The sequence below is a fragment of the Nothobranchius furzeri genome, chromosome 9 (genome assembly GCF_043380555.1).
Source record: "Nothobranchius furzeri strain GRZ-AD chromosome 9, NfurGRZ-RIMD1, whole genome shotgun sequence".
Classification (NCBI taxonomy): Eukaryota; Metazoa; Chordata; class Actinopteri; order Cyprinodontiformes; family Nothobranchiidae; genus Nothobranchius; species Nothobranchius furzeri.
This window is the reverse complement of record NC_091749.1, coordinates 66,039,304-66,060,853: the sequence shown is the minus strand read 5'-3', so window position 1 is coordinate 66,060,853 and position 21,550 is coordinate 66,039,304. Positions and strand designations below refer to the sequence as shown.

General features: G+C 46.9%; 2 protein-coding genes across 6 annotated transcripts in view; both read left to right on the top strand.

Moving 5' to 3' along the window:
• fhod1 (formin homology 2 domain containing 1) overlaps nt 1-3,903 on the top strand; it is a 46,237-nt gene extending 42,334 nt beyond the window's left edge. For all 5 annotated transcript variants that reach the window (XM_070555059.1, XM_070555057.1, XM_070555058.1 and 2 more), the window contains 2 exons: nt 3,186-3,362; nt 3,702-3,903. In XM_070555059.1, coding sequence (XP_070411160.1) covers nt 3,186-3,362; nt 3,702-3,787 — 263 coding nt within the window. In that variant the 3' untranslated portion in view covers nt 3,788-3,903. The remainder of the gene's footprint in view (nt 1-3,185; nt 3,363-3,701) is intronic.
• Nucleotides 3,904-4,977: 1,074 nt separating this feature from the next.
• On the top strand, nt 4,978-21,550 carry slc9a5 (solute carrier family 9 member A5). Its single transcript, XM_070555078.1, has 16 exons — nt 4,978-5,429; nt 9,171-9,473; nt 9,717-9,880; nt 10,845-10,923; nt 13,351-13,528; nt 13,615-13,835; nt 15,696-15,898; nt 15,966-16,055; nt 16,131-16,201; nt 16,351-16,477; nt 17,872-17,963; nt 18,511-18,637; nt 18,764-18,913; nt 19,393-19,462; nt 19,554-19,682; nt 20,386-21,550. Exons 1-16 carry the CDS (start codon nt 5,105-5,107, stop codon nt 20,967-20,969), a joined length of 2,913 nt encoding a protein of 970 aa, XP_070411179.1. The 5' UTR covers nt 4,978-5,104; the 3' UTR covers nt 20,970-21,550.

Genomic DNA, 21,550 nt, shown 5'->3' with positions numbered 1-21,550 from the left:
CCACCTCAACTGACTCCTTTCGATCCGGAGGAGCAGCGGTTCTACTCCGAGTCCCTCCCGAATGTCCGAGCTCCTCACCCTATCTCTAAGGCTGAGCCCGGCCACCCTACGGAGGAAACTCATTTCAGCCGCTTGTATCCGCGATCTCGTTCTTTCGGTCATTACCCAAAGCTCATGACCATAGGTGAGGATTGGGGCGTAGATCGACCGGTAAATCGAGAGCCTGGCTTTCTAAAATGTAAAAAGATGAAATCTGCTTCAGCAGCTAAATAAATCACTGCTGACACTGGAGGTGGAAGCCGCGTCAGGACTTAGCAAAACAAGATGAAAGGCAGATGCTTAAACCACCATAGCCGCTGTCGGTACAGGATCGGCTCGGGGTCCTTCGACTGCCGATGACGTCAGAGTAGTTGATTGGCTGAACATGAAGCTAACGGAAGTTACGTTACCCCGTTATGATTTTGATTGGTCAGAAAAAATTTGCGGTCGTAGTCTTAGCGGTTGTAGTCCTGTAGTCCAAAAATCAACACTTTTTGGAGAAAATATGTTTAAATTTCTAAAGGAAATGTAAAATATAAGCAAATGATAAACGGTGACCCTCAAAAGCTCTTGATGTTGATGAAATGAGACAAAATAAAATATAAGAACTTTATTGAAAGACACCAAGCAATATTTTGAGTCAAAGAATGTATTTAGCTAACAACTAAGGAAATATACAGACGAACTCCACATTAATACAAACAGATATGGCTTCACATATAAGAACTGTTCTATTGTTTGTCAGACCGATGTTGGTTTTATGCAGTTTCACATTCTTTACAAAACAAAGATAATGTGGTGTTTTATTAACAAATTACAATTATAAAGAAAACATTTAGGTGTTAACAAACAAGAATTTGTTAACACAACTGCTGATGTCTTTCCAAAACGTGTGTGTGAAAGCCGAGTAGAGTTGCAGTAATGTGACGTCATCAGCAGTCGAAGGACCCCGAGCCGATCCTGGACCGACACCGGTAAATTAACTTGCCTAAGACGCTGCTTCAAGCACGTTTTTGTGGGCGTGGGTGTGGGCGGAGCTTCGCTGAAACATACCATTTCATTATAAATCCAGGCTGACCGTGACTAATTGACATCTCGGTAATATTTTATAAACTGTGACTACCTTCGCTCTCAAAGGTTTAAGATAGCATGATCTGACTCCTTTAATAGACCATAAACAGATCTCCCCTCATCTGAACCAAGACTCTGGGTCTGGACATCAGCAGAACAATTACGGAAAATAATCCAATTGTGATAAAAAAAAATAATTTTTTCTCAATATTTCAATTGCAGTTTAATTTGTGGTTATATTCTCAAGGGGCTTTTCTCATATTTTAACTAACGCAAAGGAGAAGAAGAAGAAAATATTATTTCTATAGCGCCTCTCAAGATAAAAATCACGAGGCGCTTCACAAAAACAAAAAATGTAAAAATATAAAAAAGCATTTAGAAAATGTTTAAAAATATATTTAAAATGAGCAAAAAGAGGCAATTGTTATTTTAAAAATGTTAAGAGAGAGAGTGAACAGGAAAGAGGGAAATCAGTGGATCCTGAGGAAGGTGGAATAGGTGGGGAGAGCAGAACAAGGAGAGAGAGGTGAAGAAGGTCATACAAAGGCCAGCTTGAACAAGTGAGTCTTCAGCTGCTTTTTAAAGGAGACCACTGAGTCCACTGATCTCAGGCTCAGGGGGAGAGAGGTCCAGAGTCTGGGGGCCACAGCAGCAAATGATCTGTCAACTTTGACCTTTAGCCTGGTGCTGCACAACCAGTAGGCTTTGATCACTGGACCTCAGGGACCTGCTGGGTGTGTAGGGACTAAGAAGATCACCAATGTAAGATGGTGCTTGTCCATGTAAGGCCCTATAGACCAGAACCAGGACCTTGAAATGAACCCTGAAGTTGACTGGCAGCCAGTGAAGCTGGAGGAGAAGCGGGGTGATGTGGGTGTATTTGGAGGACTTGGTCAGAAGCCGAGCACAGGCATTCTGAACCACCTGTAGACGGTTCAGGGAGGTTCTGCTCCGTCACGTGAAAAGAGAGTTACAGTAGTCTAAGCGTGAGGAGATGAAGGTGTGGAGAACTGTCTCAAGTTCAGAGCGAGACAGAATGAGACTCAGCTTAGCAACGTTCCTGAGATGGAAGAAGGAAGAGCGAACAAGAGAACTGACATGAGAATCCAGGGTGAGAGCTGGGTCAAAGGTCACACCAAGATTCCTGACAGAAGGTTTGGTGTGAGAAGCAAGCTGACCAAGAGAGTCTCTGACTTTGGGAACCAGCTTGTCTGGGGCACAGATGAGGATCTCAGTCTTATCTTCATTCAGCTGTAGAAAGCTCCCAGCCATCCAGGTTTTGATAGAGTCTAAGCAGGTGTGTAACAGCTGCAGCTTCGACATCTCATGGGGCTTAAAGGAGATGTACAGTTGGATGTCATCTGCATAAAGATGGTAGGAGATTCCTTTGAAGGAGCTCAGGATGTGCTGAAGAGGAAGCAGTTAGAGGAGGAAGAGCAGAGGCCCCAGCACAGAACCTTGTGGGACACCATAGGTAAGGGAGGTGGTGGAAGACCTAAACTTGGAGACGGCCACAGAAAAGAAAGCAGCAAACAAAAAGTAAATAAATGTATTATTATTAACTGTATCAGATTTATACATAAATCATATGTCAGTGATCTCAGCTGAAAGTTTGTTTACTGGAAGTTGAAGCTCTGGCGGCTAGCCTTTGCAGCTCACTCTATGGGGGAGTGATTTTTATTTAGGTGTTGATAAAAGTACGTAGTGTTACCTCATGAGGCAACAACAGTAGCAAGGCAGGTTCTGCACAATACCTGACATTGCTCACCATCTTCTTTATTATAGCCAAAGTAATTCCTCACAACTGATGCGCTATTCCTCTTTGGTACCGACCTTTGTGCAGCGCTGGATCTGTTGGACCTGAGGCCGTTTTATGACCGGTTACAGCGCTGCCTTTTCTCGAACTTCCCCAGATCTCGCAACCAGTCAAATCTTAGCCTTTGCGATCAGAAGATCTCATTTGGTCACACTGCGTAATTGCATATGCTATAAATCGTTCAGCCGTAGAAGAGCGAGACCGAGGTTTTTGTTGCTGTGATTCTGCTCCTGGCTGATTTTCTGGTTCTGGTTCTCAGGTCTCGGCAACGTGAATCCATCTGTTAAGCCTGCAGCCCGAGATGACCTGTCCAGCAGTCAGGACGATGCCACCGAGGACATCATGAACCAACTAGTGAAGTCGGTTACCCGGAACCCGTCAGACAAACCAGCCAGCCCAAAGACCCGCAAACGGTCCCGCCTCAACAGGAAGTCTTGTGAGTACAGGTTGTGATGTGATTCAGGTTTTAAACGGCGCCGGCTCAGTCTGCTCCAGACTCATTTTTGAGACACAACATCAGCTTTGTGTCCAAAACAGTCCACTATCTGCGTCGCTGCAGATCCTTGTTTTCACTTCCTATAAATCCATCTTCAGCTGATCAGAATCAGCGCCAGGAGGACAGACTGAACATGTCCACAAATCAGCCCTGAAAGAGAAATCTGGTGGGACTTTGACATGTCCTCAATGTGGACATCCTCGCCATGAAGAGCAGGAAGACTTTTGTGTCTTGGCATCAGTTCCCAAAGTTAAAACGGTCTGCGTCTCTGTGTTTCAGTGAGGAGGACTCGGAAGACCGACCTCAGCCTGGAAGTGGCCCAGGCTCTGAGACTCAACAGCAATAGGACTGGAGACAAAGTCTGAACCACCTTACCTGGACCCGGATGAGCTCGGGTTCACCTGGACCAGAGTCTCTGAAGTGCAATCATGTTTGGATGATTTATTTCTGGATGTTTATAAATAAATTTTGGAAAAACTTGCATATTGTTTATTTTTTTATTTATTTATTTATTTTTGATCTTCCAAGATCTGAACCTCCTTAAGACTGACGAGTCACTGGTTCTGCTCCTCTGACCCAGTTAGTGTGACCCAACGACAAACTTTGAGCCGGTTCGAAGGTGAGACCAGGACCCAAAGACCCAACAGGATAAACCCAGAACTTCTTGTTTTGGGTCACCACTTAGCATAATATTTTCAGAATCAGAACCGTTCTGGGTTTGGAGGTCCAGGTTTGATTTGTTGCGCTCAGAGCCAGTATCCTGGTCCAATTGGACTTTAGTCTGTTCAGGGTCATTTCAGTAACAGTCTCCGAGTCCAGGCCAGAACCAGGTACTATTTAGGGTCAGAACGTTTCCTAAAGCACTCAAAACGTATTGGTACTGAGACTGAGTCATAGTTTACATGGACCTTTGATTTTGCTCCAGGGTTCTGGTTGTGTATTGGTCCTGACTTCAGAACCTCTGTGTGACCCATCAGAAACCACTACTGGTGTCCCTGAAGCAACGAAGGACATTCTGCATCCTGATCGGGCTTTATCAGGCTGCTGTCTTCTGTAATCAGCTGGTTTTGTCTCTGAGATGGGTCAGAACCAGAATAACCACATCCTCAGAACCTCGCCTATCTCCAGGAATTGGATCATGACCTCCAAAACGTTATCAGAGCTCAGTTTGTCGTTTGGGTCAGTTGATTAAAATGCCTCAGAAGCTGCTCAAAAGGGGACGCGCGCACACACACACACACACACACACCAGCTCCACAGAGTCCTAAAGGTTCTGACAGCAAGGTGGGATTTGTTTACATCTGAGTCCAGCGTTAATGGCACCCGTTTCTCCTGCTCCAGCCCTGTTTGGGTTGGGCTGATGCAGTTCTGGAGATGGTTCGCTGATTCTTTTGGGTCAGAACCACCTTAAAGCACAGGACCTGGTCTGGTTTGAACTAGGACCTCAAAGATTTGGGTGTGTGTGTGGGGGCCGATAGTGACATCACCAAATAGTGTGTATCACCTACTCAAGGGGGCTGGGCGGTTCCGTTCGGGTTCCTCCTCCACCTGTTGAAGTGTGTGTGTGTGTGTGTGTGTGTGTGTGTGTGTGTGTGTGTGTGTGTGTGTGTGTGTGTGTGTCCTCTACGAGTCTCGGTGTATATAAAGACCGGCGGGATGTCTCCAGTCTGAGCTCCGCGGACATGATGCTGCACTTCAGTCTGATGCTGCTGCTGCTGCCGGTTGCCGTCGACCTGCTCGGTACCGCCGCTCCACAGCTTCAAGGACTAGCGCTCGGTACCGCGTCGCCGGTCCACCACCTCCTGCATCGTGGACCAGAGTACGGGGCTCCCGGTATAGCCTTGGCCCGGTCCGCGGCGGAGGAACCGGCCGGCTTCGGAGGGGAAGAGAGGGATGCAGCAGAGCACCATAGTGGCGGGTACCGGGTGGTCCAGTGGGAGTGGAGCTACGTCCAGAACCCTTACATCATCGCCACCTGGCTCCTGGTGGCCAGCCTGGCCAAGATATGTAAGTCTGCTTCTGGTGTGTGTGTGTGTGTGTGTGTGTGTGTGTGTGTGTGTGCACTTGACTGGTCCACACAATGACAAAATACCCTTAAACGTGGTTTTAGATGGTGTGAATAACGTTTGGTTTAGTTTAGGGTTAAGGAATAGAACCCCATAGGGTTAGGCTTAATGGACTCCCAAACATGAATGAAAGTCAGTGGAGTCCACGCATGCAAGTGTGTGTGTGTGTGTGTGTGTGTGTGTGCAGCTGTCCCGTTACCTGAAGTTTTATGAGGATCAGACCACCATCTCAGTGACTAGCTCCAGCTCCTGGGGGCCAGGCCCTGCTGGCCCTGAACCAGAAGAGGAACCTTGTTTCTGATCCAGAATCAGATGATTTTTAACACAAGGCTCAGCTAAGGTTCTGTTGGTTCTGAACAGGTGGTTCTGATCTGGCTCACCCACCCTGAACCTGGACCTCCAGGTGTGGATTTGCTTTTGGGCTAATCACGAAGCACTCTTCTTCTGTGGTTTCCATGCAGGAACATAAAACTCCCACTGGTGGATTGCATAGAGCTTAATGACTTTACTGTTTACAAAGATACGTTTGCTCATTCACCAGTTTGGTATGGTGTGGCTTTGACCCCGTCCCCTGTATCTGACTGGCTGATGGCCACGTCCTTCACTGGTTGTGACACTGAATAATTCAGACTTTTTGAATGCGTGTGAAAAACATCTTTAGTCTGTTAGAACCGCAGTGGAGCTGAGGAAGTTCTTTAAAAGATCAAGAGACACGACTTTTTAGATATAAGGGTAAATGGCCTCGATTTGATTTAGCACCTTCTAGGTTCCTACAGCACCCCAAGGCACATTTCAACATAACCGGTCTTTCACCCATCCACACGGTGGTGGTGATGAGCTACATTAGCCACAGCGGCCCTGGGGTGCACAGACAGCAGTGAGGCTGCCCAGCACTGGTGCCTCTGACTCATCCAACCAGCAGGCTAGGTAGTGTCTTGCCCAAGAACATGACTCCGACAGACGGGACTCGAACCATCAAGCCTCTGGTTATGGGGCGGTTTCTTAACTCCTGTGCCACTGTCGACCGTGATAAACTCAAAATATGTCCATGATGTGACACAAAATCACTAAGTTCAATTAAATTCAGTTCATTTATATAACGCCAAATCACAAGAATCATCTGAAGGCATTTAAAAAGCAAATACATGTACTTCTCAGTGCACTGAGTTCATTGTGCTAATTAGGAAACCCAGCAGATTGCACTGAGTCACCGACTCTGAGTCAGAAACTTTAAAGCAATCTCTTCAGTAGAACAGCAGCGATCACACATAAAGTCAACTCAACGGCGTTATTCTTGACAGATTCAGTACCTTCCACAATGAGCTGTGTCAGGGCTCTGTCGTTTAAAATGGGAAACTTTGCAACTTTGTCATATTTTTAGATCATTTTCTCGAGCCAGTATGCGCTAAAACGACCCTTTGCAGAGTTAATGCAGGCCACCCAGCCCCTACAGCAAGGAGATAGATTTTGCTTTCGGTTCTACAAACGGACACTAGGGGGTGCCAAAAGCAAGCCAGAACTGCCTTCTACCACTTTAAGGCAAACAAGCATTTTCTGGCCACGCCCACCCATTCCTGATAGGATGGGCATTTACTACATGTAAAAATGGAATTGCTGTCACATTCCTGCTTTACATTACAGTTAAAGCACCATGTCACCTCCAGATGGTTTAAACCCAGAACTCAGAATGTGTCCTGCATACACCCACACATGAATTTAAATAATAGTTTAAAAGTTAGGTAAATCTCAGCACCACACTTGTTACAGGTCAAACCAAGTCCTGATTCAAGCTAGTTTATGCTTCACTGTGACAGACCTACAAGTCATTGTTTAAAATGACTCAGATCTTTCTCATCTAATGACTTGACATTGAGATTAGGTACAACTTCAATTCAAGTTTATTTATAAAGCGCCAAATCACGACAAGAGTCGTCTCAAGGCACTTCACACAAAACATTCCAATACAGGCCAGTTCATTAAGCCAATCAGTAAAAAGTTTCCTGTATAAGGAACCCCGCAGGTTGCATCGAGTCACTGACTAGTGTCAGTTACAGTCAGACAGCAATCCTCATACTAAGCAAGCATGCAGCGACAGTGGAGAGGAAAACTCCCTTTTAACAGGAAGAAACCCCCAGAGAATCCTGGTTCAGTATAAGCAGCCATCCACCACGACTCACTGGGGATCGAACACACACACACACACACACACACACACACACACACACACACACACACACACACACACACACACACACACACACACACACACAGGTCACTGCTTATCATCTTTAATCTTCACAAGAAAGAAAAACATCAAACACGTTGTCTGTGTCCTTCATGATTCACTTATAGCTGCTGCAGCTGGTGGCCTGGGGTGGGGGTGCTCACCTGGAACATCACTAAAGCCTGCATCGTTTGGGTCCTGGTTCTGGTGTCTGCTGAATCTGTTCCTGGTTCCTGAACACCTTCAGATTTTAATGATCTACGCCAGCGGTTCCGAAAAAGACAATAAAACATTTTTCAGTGCCTCTGCCTCTTCCACAAGCACCCCAACTTCCGTCACAGCATTTTCTGGACCTCTTGGTTGCCATGGTTGCCCGTGAAATGTTATGTCAATGCAGAATATTCCTCAGGCCCTGTGCATTGACCATTCATGGCAGAAAGCGGGTGTGTAGGAGGCGGGATGCGATCCAAAATCACCTGAGCAGGTTCCTAGGAGGAGTGATTTACAAAGTTGTGTTGAGCTGTGCATACGAGATGTTTTATAGTTCAGAAAATTACTTTGTGTAAACTTTAGTTTAGAGTTTTCGTAAGGATCCTACAGCAGCAGGATAAATAAAAACAATAATTAATAAATGAGGCCCCTTGGTCTGTTCAGCTGGAGAAGGCTGCTCTGGTTCCCGCGGGTGAAACATGATGACAAGATGCAACGCAGACCAGCGACTCACCAGCTGCTCTGAAACACCATCCTCTGTGTGTGTGTGTGTGTGTGTGTTGTCGTGACTCCTGTGAGACCTTAGATGATGGATTCACAGGACCCCCCCCCCCCCCACACACACACACACACACACACAGAGTAAGCAGTGGATCTGTCCTTTAGTGGAAATCTGCAGCGTCATGCTGTCTGTACCTGAAACGTGACAACAAATCAAAGTAGATTCGGTGACTCAGCTCTCAGCTGACCTGTTAGCTGCTGCTAGCCAGTCAGCGGGTGGGGGGGTGGGGGGTGGGGGGGAGGTGTTCTGTATCTCCATCTTAAACAGCTGCAGTTAAACAAGCCATCCATCACTGAGATTATTAGCCATGCGTATCTTCAGCTCATCCCGGTACGCTTAACTCGACTTGCGTCACAGCAGCGATAATTACTCTTTTCTGACTGGCTGCAGTCGCCAGAAATCTAAACCAGAACTCCTTCTGCAGCAGTAACTCTTCTGTTGGACCGCCTCAGTCTCTCTTGGGTTTCTTAAGAGGTTCTTGTCCACTTTTATGCAGGCTTGATTTGCAGGTCAAAGGTCAAACAAACTGGGGAGGTCTGAGAAGGATCCATGAGAATCCAACTCTGTCTCCTAATTATGGCATTGCTACATCAGATCAGCAGAACCTAACTGGTTCTGTCCTGTAGAAGCAGTGAGACGGACCCATGTTCTGGTTCTGTTTATCTGACTGAAACCTCTCCTTGCAGTGTTCCACTTCTCAAAGCGCTTCACCACCGTGGTACCAGAGAGCTGCATGCTGATCCTGCTGGGTCTGGTTCTGGGTGGAGTCGTTCTTGTAGCCAATAAGAAGCAGTTATACCAGCTTGACCCCGCCCTCTTCTTCCTCTTCCTGCTGCCCACCATCGTGGGCGACGCCGGGTACTTCATGCCAGCTCGGCTCTTCTTTGACAACCTGGGAGCGATCCTAACGTACGCCGTGGTCGGAACGCTGTGGAATGCTTTCTGCACCGGGTTCTGCCTCTACGCCGCCAAGCTGCTGGGCATCATAGGTGAGTGACGGGGTCAGAGGCATGTTGAGCTGGTCCTACAGAGTCTGTCCCAGTCTGAGATCTGTGTGTGTGTGTGTGTGTGTGTGTGTGTGTGTGTGTGTGTGTGTGTGTGTGTGTGTGTGTGTGTGTGTGTGTGTGTGTGTGTGTGTGTGTGTGTGTGTGTGTGTGTGTGTGTGTGTGTGTGTGTGTGTGTGTGTGTGTGTGTGTGTGTGTGTGTGTGTGTGTGTGTGTGTGTGCATAAAGATGTGCACGTCCAGGCAGACCTGATGGACTTCCTGTTGTTTGGAGCTTTGATCTCGGCCGTGGACCCGGTGGCGGTTCTGGCCGTGTTTGAGGAAGTTCACGTTAATGAAACGCTCTTCATCATTGTGTTTGGAGAGTCTCTGCTGAATGATGCTGTGACTGTGGTGAGACACACACACACACACACACACACACACACACACACACACACACACACACACACACACCTGTGTAGTTTCAGAGGGCTATAAGAAACTCCCAGTAGAACCAGTGCAGAAGTTCAACAGGGCCAGTATAGAGGTCTGAGGATTGAAGTGGACTTTGGAATCTTGTTCCTCCATCATGGAGCCACAGAGGATATCCTTCTGGACTGAAGTCACCCTGTTTGTAGGGCCAGTAGGAACAGAAGAGGTTCCTGGGAGGAGCCAACTAGGCCAGAAGAACCTTCAGCATGTAGGACGGAGTTTAGATGTCTACTGCAGATGTTTGTACATCTGGGATGTTGGATTGGGACATCTGAATCTAGGTCGGCAGAATTGGGTCAGTTCTCCTCAGTACACCTGCTCAGCTGACGTGATTCGCTTCCTGGATGACCAACTGCAGACGCTGCGATGACTCAGCAAAAAACAAAAACAAAAAAATGCTCCAACATATTTACCTACTTCATCATGTCAGGTGACATAACTGTTACCGTGGCAACAGTGAGACTTGAGAGGTCAAAGCTGACTGCAGCTAGCTGTGGACTAATGTTGGTTCTGTTGGATTTCTACTTTAGTCATGGATCTGACAGGAGAAAATGGAAAGCTCCGGGTTTCCTCAGGAGCATGTTGGGTCTGAGAAATCCGATTAATTATCGCTGTCTAACACACACACACACACACACACACACGCACACACACACACACACAGCTCCGTATACGACTTAATCACACAAGAATCGGATCAGAACACAATGAGAACCTGGATTTGGAGGCCTGAACGGTCCGGGTCTGCAGAGCTGCAGGAATGTTTTTATTATGTAACAGATTTTATTTCTAGGTTTAGTTTTGTGCATTTCCTTCAAACTAGTTTATTTTAATGTTTTTATTTTCACCCGTAAACAAAAAGTTGTGTTTCTGTCTTCTGCAGGTTTTGTATAAAGTCTACATTTCCTTTGTGGAGGTGGGAGCAGCGAATGTGCAGACAGCTGATTACTTCAAAGGAGTGGGTGAGTCTACAGACAGGGACGCACCTGGGTTCTCATGTCCTAATAATCCAGACCCACTAAATCCCGGTCCAGGTGCTGATAGTTCTGGATATGCTTGAGAAACTAGTGTAAATGATGTGGACCTAATTCCTGTCCTCATCCATCCATTTTGATCAGCTTTTCTGGAGTCAGGTCGCAGGGGAGCAGCCTAAGCAGAGAGGCCCAGACATCCCTCTCCCCAGCCTCTTAGGCCAGCTCCTCCAGATAAATCCCAAGGCATTCCCGGGCCAGCTGAGAGACATAGTCCCTCCAGCGTATCCTGGGTCTTCCTTTAATCCTCCTCCCGGTTGAACGTGCCTGGAAAACCAGGAAATCCAGGAAGCATCCTAACCAGATGCCTGAGCCACCTCAACTGGCTCCTCTCGATGTGGAGGAGCAGCTGGTCTACTCCGAGACCCACCCGGATGACCGAGCTTCCCACCCTATCTCTAAGGGAGAACCCAGCCACACTGCGGAGAAAATTCATTTCGGTCACTTGTATTTGGGATCTCGTTCTTTCGGTCACTACCTAAAGCTCGTGACCATAGATGAGGATAGGAATGCAAATGACTCGTAAATCGAGAGCTTCGCCTTCTGCTCACATCAGACGCAGCACCAATCCGCCTGTCGATCTCGTGCTCCAGCTTTCCCTCACTCGTGAACAAGACCACGAGATGCTTAAACTCCTCCGCTTGGGGCAGGACCTCGTCCCTGACGCGGGGAAGGCATTCTACCCTTTTCCAATTCCTGTCCCCAGCAGAGACAAATGAGGCCTTAACACATCAGTGTGAGTGGAGCAGAACATCCCTTTAGCTTCATTAGAGGAAATTCCAGATGGAAACACTCCAGACTCATTAGGTGCTTTAAGGTTCCCAATAATTCCCAAGAATCCTGTTCTAGGAGGCATTGTTAGCACCTTTTGTGTGTTCATTCTGTGTGTTTTTCCTATCTGCTTTACACAGAAAAGGGTTGTTTTACCTGTTTTTGCTGACGTTTTGACCACCACTGCGGTCTTCTTCAGAGCTCGCTGCTGTTGGCAGCGTCACTTCCTTCTCCGTCTATCCACAGGCAGCAGAGAGCGCCCTCTGCTGCCTGCAGTCTCCTCACCAGTGACACAGTCCCATGCATGATCCAATGTGTAGACGCCATCGTCTCTGTTCGTGGTTGTGTGCCCACATCTCCTTATTTCTATGGCTTTCTTAATCCATCTTTTGTATTCTTGCTGTTGGGTGTTTATGACCCGTGTTCTGCCCCAGTCCATTAGACGGTTTTCTCTGGTGCAGTGGTCTGTGACGGCTGATTGTTCTTTCTGCTTCTTGTTTGGCTGCTTTTGTGTGTCTTCGACTTTCTATGTTCTATTGTTTGAGTGTTAAGTTGGCGTCCGGTCTCTCCTGTATGTTTTATTGCATGTCCACACTTATGTCCTGCTGATACATTGTCCTCTGGGTGCACTAGTCTGTTTCTAATTGGTGTGTATGGTTTTGTTGGTGTGTTTATGTTGTGTTTTTTCATTGTAGACATTTTTTCTGTTCTTGTCTTTCTGGATTTCTGGTTCTTTGTTTTGGTTGTTCTTTTCTTTCTGTTGTTGTTTGTTGTTTTTTTTTTTTGTTCATTGCCCATGCTGGGTATCCGCAGGTCTTTAAAGCGTTTCGTATATGTTGGTCCTAATTGTTTACGGTCTTGTTCTTCTGTTGTTATGTTTGTTCGGTGGTATAACTTTCTGATCACTGATATTTTATGTATAGCAGGATGTTCTGATGTCCATAATGAATACTGGTCTGTGTGTGTTGGTTTCCTGTATGTGTTTATGTTCAGGGTCCCGTCCTTTTGTCTGCTCATTTTCATTCCTTGAACGTGACGCTGCCTGCTATTTCTGTCTGTAAATGTTATGTTGTTTGTGTCGTCGATATTGTTCAGACGTTCTCTCAGTGTCTCCGTTTGTCCTTTTGGTGTGATTCCTAGTGGGTCAACCACAGAACGTTGCTCGTGGACGACCGCGGGGGGTGGTGGCCTTTGCTCTGGTGATGCTGCTGGACAGCGAGCAGGCCAAAGCCAAAGATATAGGAGGATATATTGAAGTGTAATTCATGGTAACAAATGCAGATGCCAAGCACTAACAAATACCGTTGACCAACCGTTGGTTCAGAGAGGAGATTCACAGCTGCAGAGCTTGCTAGCATCTATTAGCATATTGAGATCATGGGAGGAGTCTGATATTCCCTCATCGGGATCAGAATAGATCTAGATCCATGAGTGAGAAAAGCTGGATGCATTTAGATCGGTTTGAGGACACGCCGTCTTTTAGCAGGAGATCATCCACACCAGTTCTGGACATAAGGGACCTTCTGGAAAGCCTAATGTGAAGCCACCTTTTGCTCTGACTTACCTCCATTTCCTTCTCCTCTTCAGCCTCCTTCCTCATCGTCAGCATCGGGGGAACTTTGGTGGGTCTGGTCTTTGCCGTCATCCTCGGCTTCATCACTCGTTTCACCAAGAAGGTGCGAATCATCGAGCCTCTCTTCGTCTTCCTGCTGGTTTACCTGGCCTACCTGACCGCTGAGCTTTTCTCCTTGTCGGCCATCTTGTCGTACGTTTGTTCACACTTCAAGGCCAGATGTTTCTCCACCTCAGAGCTTCTGCTGTGGCGGTATCAATGTGTGTTTTTCTTCACAGGATGACCTTCTGTGGCATCGGAGCCAATAAATACGTGGAGGCCAACATCTCTCAGAAGTCTCGGACCACGGTCAAGTACACCATGAAGAATCTGGCCAGCATCGCTGAGACCATCATCTTCATCTTTCTGGGGATCTCAGCGGTGGACAAGTCCAAATGGGCCTGGGACACTGGGCTGGTCTCCTGCACCCTCATCTTCATCTTTGTTTTCAGAGCAGCAGGTCAGTCAGTCCTCCTGTTTGCTGAAGGTCATCACAGACATGATCAGAACCTTTGGGCCTGAAGTCCTGAGAGACAGAAGCAGCTTTACTTTCCAATATAATAATAGATTTGATTTATAAAATGTTTTTGTAGGCACTCAGAGTGCTTCACAGATAATCCACCATTCATAAACACCTACTGGTGATGGTAAACTGCCACCACCCCCACTTCTACTGCTACTACTACCCAACCCACTCTACCTCCTGAGCCGCTGCCCCTAATGTTCTTGACGTTTCATCCTCAAAGCTCAGGTGTGATGAGAAAACATCTTCTGTTCCATCTTCATGTTTCTCTGTCTCATTCCAACAGCTAATCAGATATTTGCAGCAGTCATAGTTTACATGAAAATCATTTTTATCAACAAAATATCAAAACAGATGTTAAAGAGGCAGTGAGCTACAGCTGCTGCCATCTAGTGGTCAGGTTGGAAATAATCTGAAACCAGCCAATGAGATGTAACCTGACTGGAGGAGGGGAGGAGGAAACAGCTGCACCCTGAAGATCATACGTCTTCATCATAGACATGAATACGCCGATCCGCCATTGGACGTTGGAGAGATTAACAGCATCGTGGCCATTTTGGATGGGTTCCACGCTGTCCAAACCTTCCTCAACAGATATAAATGCATTGAAAGCGAATGAGAACCCATCTAATATGGCGGCCTACTGCTACGCCAGTTCCAATAGGCAGTGCCAGTTCACGTTAGGTCTACGTATATGGTGTCTGCGATCTTCATGATGTTTACTGTTTACTGTTAAAGGAACTTTACGGAGTTTTGAATTTTTATGCTCGCGATTGCCCCCTCAGGCCAAAAGCGTAACGGTAGCAGAAGAACGTGCAGCTAATTAATTAAATAATTTGGTTCTGTACCTTTCTCTTCAGCACAGCAGACAAAGGTTTAAGATGGGTCAGTCCTCCTGCATGCTCAGATCATTCCCTTCCCTTGCTTGAAAAATTGTTCCAAAATGAAAGTTGAACCCACATCTTTTTTATCTGTGAATTCAATGCCGTTCGGCGAGTCTCAAATAAAAATTTGGGCATCTTACTGTAAAAAAATATACCATTAATGTAAAAAACAAACTCTAAACAAACTATGTTCACATCCAGAATCTAACCCAGGTCTTCGAGTCAGACATCTTAAAAGGTGAGCTACACTTTAGTAACATTCACAGTATCTGTAACTTTTATATCCTTGATGACAGCTGAAACAAAGTTCAAAGAACGGTTCGGAGCAAAAACGGCTATTTTGTTGCTAATTTGCAGGAAATATCCAGAAGAAAGTTCTACAGAAAGTAGCTAAGGGTCCTCAGAAATGTAGCTAGCTTGGTCACTAGGCGTTAGGAACAGCGACAAAGCGGCACTGCCTCTCTCGCTGCTGCTAAAGCTACAGATAGCAAATGCTACGGGCGATGCCTGAGCGTGAACGCGCATGAAGCAGCCTGCTCGACCCGAGCATCTCTCTTTTTCTGTGATTTTACAGAAAAACAGGCAATCACAGTAAAAATGCCAGGGCTCATTCTACAGGACCAGGGCATTGCAGGAGAATGTATGGAGAAGAAATTTATTATTTCTATACATGTTTTGGCTGTCAAACTTCCATAATGCCCCTTTAAATCACTTTCCATTTTTATTTGTCTGACTCTTTAATTGGGCTGTCAATCAATTCAAATGTTCAATCATTGCTGCTCAACACTGAGCTGGCCTCTGTGACGAGAGGAACCAGCAGGTTATTGAGAATGTCATGTTGCTCTCAATGAAGTAGTAGGTGTTATAACGATGGCAGATCTTATAAATAGATCTTCATGTAACCTGCTTTCAGGTGTGGTTGGTCAGACGTGGCTTCTGAACCGCTTTCGCCTCGTCCCTCTGGACAAGATCGACCAGGTGGTGATGTCATATGGTGGCCTGCGGGGAGCGGTGGCCTTTGCTCTGGTGGTGCTGCTGGACGGCGAGAAGGTCAAAGCCAAAGATTACTTTGTTGCTACAACGATTGTGGTTGTCTTCTTCACCGTCATGTTCCAGGTGGGAGAAACACCGTTGTTAAGACAACACACATGTCCAGGTGAGTCTGACTGTGTTTGTGTTTCAGGGTCTGACCATTAAACCTCTGGTAAAGTGGCTCAAAGTTCCACGCGCCACCAACAGGAAGCCGACCATCAACGAGGAGATCCATGAGCGGGTGACCATGACCGTTTCTTTATCTGCACCTGAGAAGCGTGCTGAGAAGAGTGTGTGACCGTGTGTTTGTTTTCAGGCCTTTGATCACATCCTGACAGCAGTAGAGGACATCGCAGGACTACAAGGGTACCACCACTGGAGAGACAAGTGAGTCCCATCAGCATGGAAACAGCAAGGTTCTCTACCTTCAGAGGATTTACCAGCGTGTGTGTGTGTGTGTGTGTGTGTGTGTGTGTGTGTGTGTGTGTGTGTGTGTGTGTGTGTGTGTGTGTGTGTGTGTGTGTGTGTGTAAATAGGTGGGAGCAGTTTGATAAAAACTACCTGAGCAAGCTGCTGCTGAGTAAGTCCAAGTACAGGAGGAGCGAGCTGTGGGAGGCCTATCAGAAGATCAATATCAGAGATGCCATCAGCGTCATCGACCAGGTGATGAAGTTCAACCATCTGGAGTTGCGTCCAGTTCATGAGGTCCCACAAAGTGCAACATAGAATCTCGATCAGTCTGGTTAGAACCCTTTAGAGAAGAATCCTGATGTAAGTCTGAGCTGTGACCACTAGAGGTCACTGCAGCTTCAGGTCATTCATGTTTTTTTTTTTTATCATGTAGGGATGAAGGTTTCTGACTGACTGAAATAATAATAATAATAATAATATTATTATTATTATTATTATTATTATTCATCCATCCATTTTCGGAACCCGCTTTGTCCACTCAGGGTCGCGGGGGGGCTGGTGCCTATCTCCAGCGGTCAACGGGCAATCAGGCCGGGTACACCCTGGACAGAGAGCCAGTCCATCACAGGGTTATTATTATTATTATTATTATTATTATTATTATTATTCTATTCTGCAGTCTTGAAGAACATCACAAAATGGCAAGACAACAAAAAAGATTAAAAGTAAGAAAAGTTCTACTGTCATAAATAAATGCTTGTGGTCCAGGTCCATGATAGTGCCCTCAGAGGGGAGATCCCCCCACAGGAAGCAGAGAAACACCAGGAGATTCAGGACAGATTTAACTACAGAAACCATTTAGAACCGACCAGATCTCATCATACTAACTAGATCAGTGGTACTCGCTCCTGGTCCTGGAGAGCCAGTATCCAGCATGATTTAAGTCTGCTTCGACACACCTGATTTCAATCAGCAGGTGATTAGCAGGCTCTGAAGAGCCTGATGAGCTGCTGCACAGGTGATTCAGCCATCGAATTAGGTTTGTTAGAGTAGAGAAACAAGAAAAGCGTGCTGGATACCAGCTCTCCAGGGCCAGGAGTGAATACCACGGAACTAATGTAGATGGTAAATGGCCTGGATTTGTATAGTGCCTTCTTAGGGTTCCACAACCCCCCAAGGCGCTTCACAACACAATCAGTCCTTCAACCATTCACACACACATTCACACACTGGTGGGGATGAGCTACAATATAGCCACAGCTCCAAAGGCGCAGCGACAGAGGCGAGGCTGCCGAGCACTGGCGCCACCGGTCCCTCCGACCACCACCAGCAGGCAAGGTGGGTTAAGTGTCTTGCTCTAGGACACAACAGCAGCATTCCCTGTTTGGAGCCTGCAACCTTCTGATTACTGGACAACCCGCTCCACCTCCTGAGCTACTGCCGTCCCTCAAGACAGAGCCTCTCCAGATGGTGCAGTGGATCACCATCTCAGTGTTTATGTGCCTCGGATCTGTTTATTGGCAGGAAACTAACCACTGACCTGTGTGTGTGTGTGTGTGTGTGTGTGTGTGTGTGTGTGTGTGTGTGTGTGTGTGTGTGTGTGTGTGTGTGTGTGTGTGTGTGTGTGTGTGTGTGCATGTGTGCAGGGTGGTAATGTCCTGACCTCAGCCAGACTGTCTCTGCCCTCCATGGCCAGCAGAGCCTCATTCCCTGAGGTCACCAATGTCACCAATTATCTGTGAGTATCTTCTAGAACCGATCTGTCTAAAAAAATGTTCCAGGAGTTAGCCACATCCATAGATTGAGGGAATTCCAGCTGGAAACAAAAACATTGTGTGATGTCACAGAACCACAGCTGCAAACAGCTGGCTTGGTTCTTCAGGCTGATGGGGCCCAAACCTGAGACCAGAAAGGTGTTTCAGATGATCACATGAACTAGAACCTTTTGAATTTTCACATTGCTGTTCTCCAGTGAGTTCTCCAGTTCAGTGGCCTAGTGGTAGAGTGTCCGCCTTGAGACTGGGAGATCAGGGTTTGATTCCTGGTCGGGTCATACCAAAGACTTATAAAAAATGGGACCCAATGCCTCCCTGCTTGACACTCAGCATTAAGGGGTTGGATTGGGGGGTTAAACCACCAAATGGTTCCCGAGCGTGGCTGTGTCTGCAGCTCACCGCTCCCCCAGGGGATGGGTCAAATGCAGAGAACAAATTTCGCACACACATCAGTGTGTGTGACAACTAATGGGACTTTAACTTTAACTGTGACATGTTGGTGTGTTCTAGGCGTGAGAACGGCAGTGGGGTGTGTCTGGACCTCCAGGTGATTGATAACATCCCCGGATCTAAAGTGGAGGAGGACATGGAGACACACCATGTCCTCGCTGGAAACCTGTACAAACCCAGGAGACGGGTAGGCTTCCAACCAGTCCTCTGTAGTCTCTGACTTCCAGAAACCCAGGGTCAGGGCTGACGAGCAACCTAGGGGAACACACCTACTTACTTGACTATGTTTGGGTTCTGCTTGTGTTCTGTCCAGTACCAATCCCACTACAGCCGTCACTTCATGCCTCTGGGGGAGAAGGAGCGCCAGGACCGAGAGGTGTTCCAGAGGAACATGAAGATCCGAATGGAAACATTTAAATCCATCAGACACAAACGACACAAAAAGGAACGAAGTCTGAAGAAGGTGAGGATCTGGTCAACCTCTCGTTTTTCTTTAGGATTTTTTATTGAATCTTCTTCTTCTTCTTCTTCTTCTTCTTCTTCTTCTTCTTCTTCTTCTTCTTCTTCTTCTTCTTCTTCTTCTTCTTCTTCTTCTTCTTCTTCTTCTTCTTCTTCTTCTTCTTCTTCTTCTTCTTCTTCTTCTTCTTCTTCTTCTTCTTCTTCTTCTTCTTCTTCTTCTTCTTCTTCTTCTTCTTCTTCTTCTTCTTCTTCTTCTTCTTCTTCTTCTTCTTCTTCTTCTTCTTCTTCTTCTTCTTCTTCTTCTTCTTCTTCTTCTTCTTCTTCTTCTTCTTCTTCTTCTTCTTCTTCTTCTTCTTCTTCTTCTTCTTCTTCTTCTTCTTCTTCTTCTTCTTCTTCTTCTTCTTCTTCTTCTTCTTCTTCTTCTTCTTCTTCTTCTTCTTCTTCTTCTTCTTCTTCTTCTTCTTCTTCTTCTTCTTCTTCCAGCACAGAGGGTCCGACACCAAGGAGGATGGTGGTGACAAACCCAGACGCAATGTGAGCTGGCAGGACAAAGGTTAGACACATCAGCGATCCCATAGCCTGCGATCAGTCACCACAGCTGGAACTTCCTGACAGATGTAACCAGATGTTGTTCTGCATCTCAGATCCGATGCTGTTTCCAATGGAGCCAGAGGACACCAAAGCCGAACACTCAGACCCTGAGAAAGAGGAAGATGTTGGCATCGTCTTTGTTGCTCACAAAGCTGAAACACCTAAACAACGCCCCAAGTCAGGTAAAATCATGACAAAGTTCATTCCTCTGCATTAACTTGTGTGGGGTACGATCACAGCTGGGCTGAAATCCCAGACTGCTCCTCATCTCGTCTCCGAGGTCGAGACGTTCCATGGAGAAAACTCGATCTGGCTTCATGATCTGCCTCTGTTGGTCGTTACGCGGAGCTGTGAGCTGTGATGAGATCGGTGGGTCCACCTTCTCCTGCTGGATCAGCTTTTCTCTGATGTGAAATGGGACTGCAGGAAGGTGGGCTTGAAACCACTGAGAAGAGGATTTCACCTGAAGTCAGAGGCAGTTCCAGGAACTCCACCTGGTTGATTTCTAAATACGATGTTTCTGTCTGGTTTGGTTCATCTGCTGAGATGATTGCTGTGGCTCAGTTGGTTCTGGCTCTTCTTCGTAGAAAACCTTCAGCAGGACCTAGACTTAAATATTTCAGGGTTTAAGAAACTAAACTTATAGATTCATAAACTCAATAAAGTCCATCAGTTCTGATAAAATATTCACACAGATGGATGAACAAGTCCTTGGATGGTGGACAAGAGCAGTGTAAAAACCAGGTTGTTGTCATAGGAACCAAACAGTTCATTTCTATGGTAACGACTGATTCCGGGCTTAGAATAAAGTCACTCTTCTGAATGAGAAGGTCAGAAGATCTGCTTTAAAATTGATCTGTGTGGTTTTTGTGTGCTTTCCTTTAGTTCCTGCAGCTCTTGATGTCTGTCAGAGTCCACCAGCCGTCCCCTCCCCGCCCCCCAGTGAAGACAACCACCTGCCATGGAAGGCTGGTTTGGGGTCACCCCCCCCTTGTGTGTCCGTGGAGGCCACAAAGATCATCCCCGTGGATCTGCAGCAGGCCTGGAATCAGAGCATCTCCTCACTGGAGAGCGTCTCATCACCGCCTGCCCTTGCTGAACCCGTCCACCCCCGCATCAGTGCTCTCTCCAGGCTGGGAGGACCCCGCCCAGCCTCTTACACTCCACCTAGCAGCAGCACCTCCGTCAGAGCTCCAGGGCCGCAGAGTCCATTCTGCTTTCTAGAGAAGAAGAAGGAGGTGCAAGAAAAGGAGGAGGAGGAGGAGGAAACTGGGGTGTCTCAGGAACTGCAGCCGCTCATGTCCAACTTGAGGCCCCCTGAGCTGCTACCGCCTCACCCCCCACCTCCTCCGCCCCCTCCACCTGGCCCAGGGAGGAGGAGGAACCCCTGTGTGTACCTAAGGAGCCTTGTGACAGCACCCCCACCTGGCACCAGTGAGCTGCACAGCCGTCGCCCCACCCAGTTGTGAGATTGTTCCAAAATATCTCTCACCTCTGGTGCAGGGTGGACCTATAGAGACTACAGAAAACATCTACACACACACACACACACACACACACACACACACACACACACACACACACACACACACACACACACACACACACACACACACACACACCAAAGAAAGGGATCAAACCCCCCAGCTAATGGGTCAGGTTAAAGGTCAGACATGGTCAGGTAATGATGTCAGCAGGTGGTGTTAACCTGACAGAATCATCATCATCATCATCATCTTCATCATCACCAGGCTGATTGAGTTAGACAGCAGGTTTATACATCTTGTCTGTTGCTATCAGACTGCTGACAGGTCTTTTCCTGTTAGGCACCACCCCTGCCGTGATGTCACACATGGACAGCCACTTCAGCTAGATTTGTACCTGGTGAAGGATTCTTGTGACTCCTGATGGGTTCTGACCTGAAATTTGTTTATTTTATTAGAATGTTACCAACAGAACCCGAACAGGTGACCCGCTGCTCCTCCCACCAGCTGGTTTAGACTGATGAAGCTGCTGTCAGACAGGTGTTTCATTAAAATGTTTTTAAAAA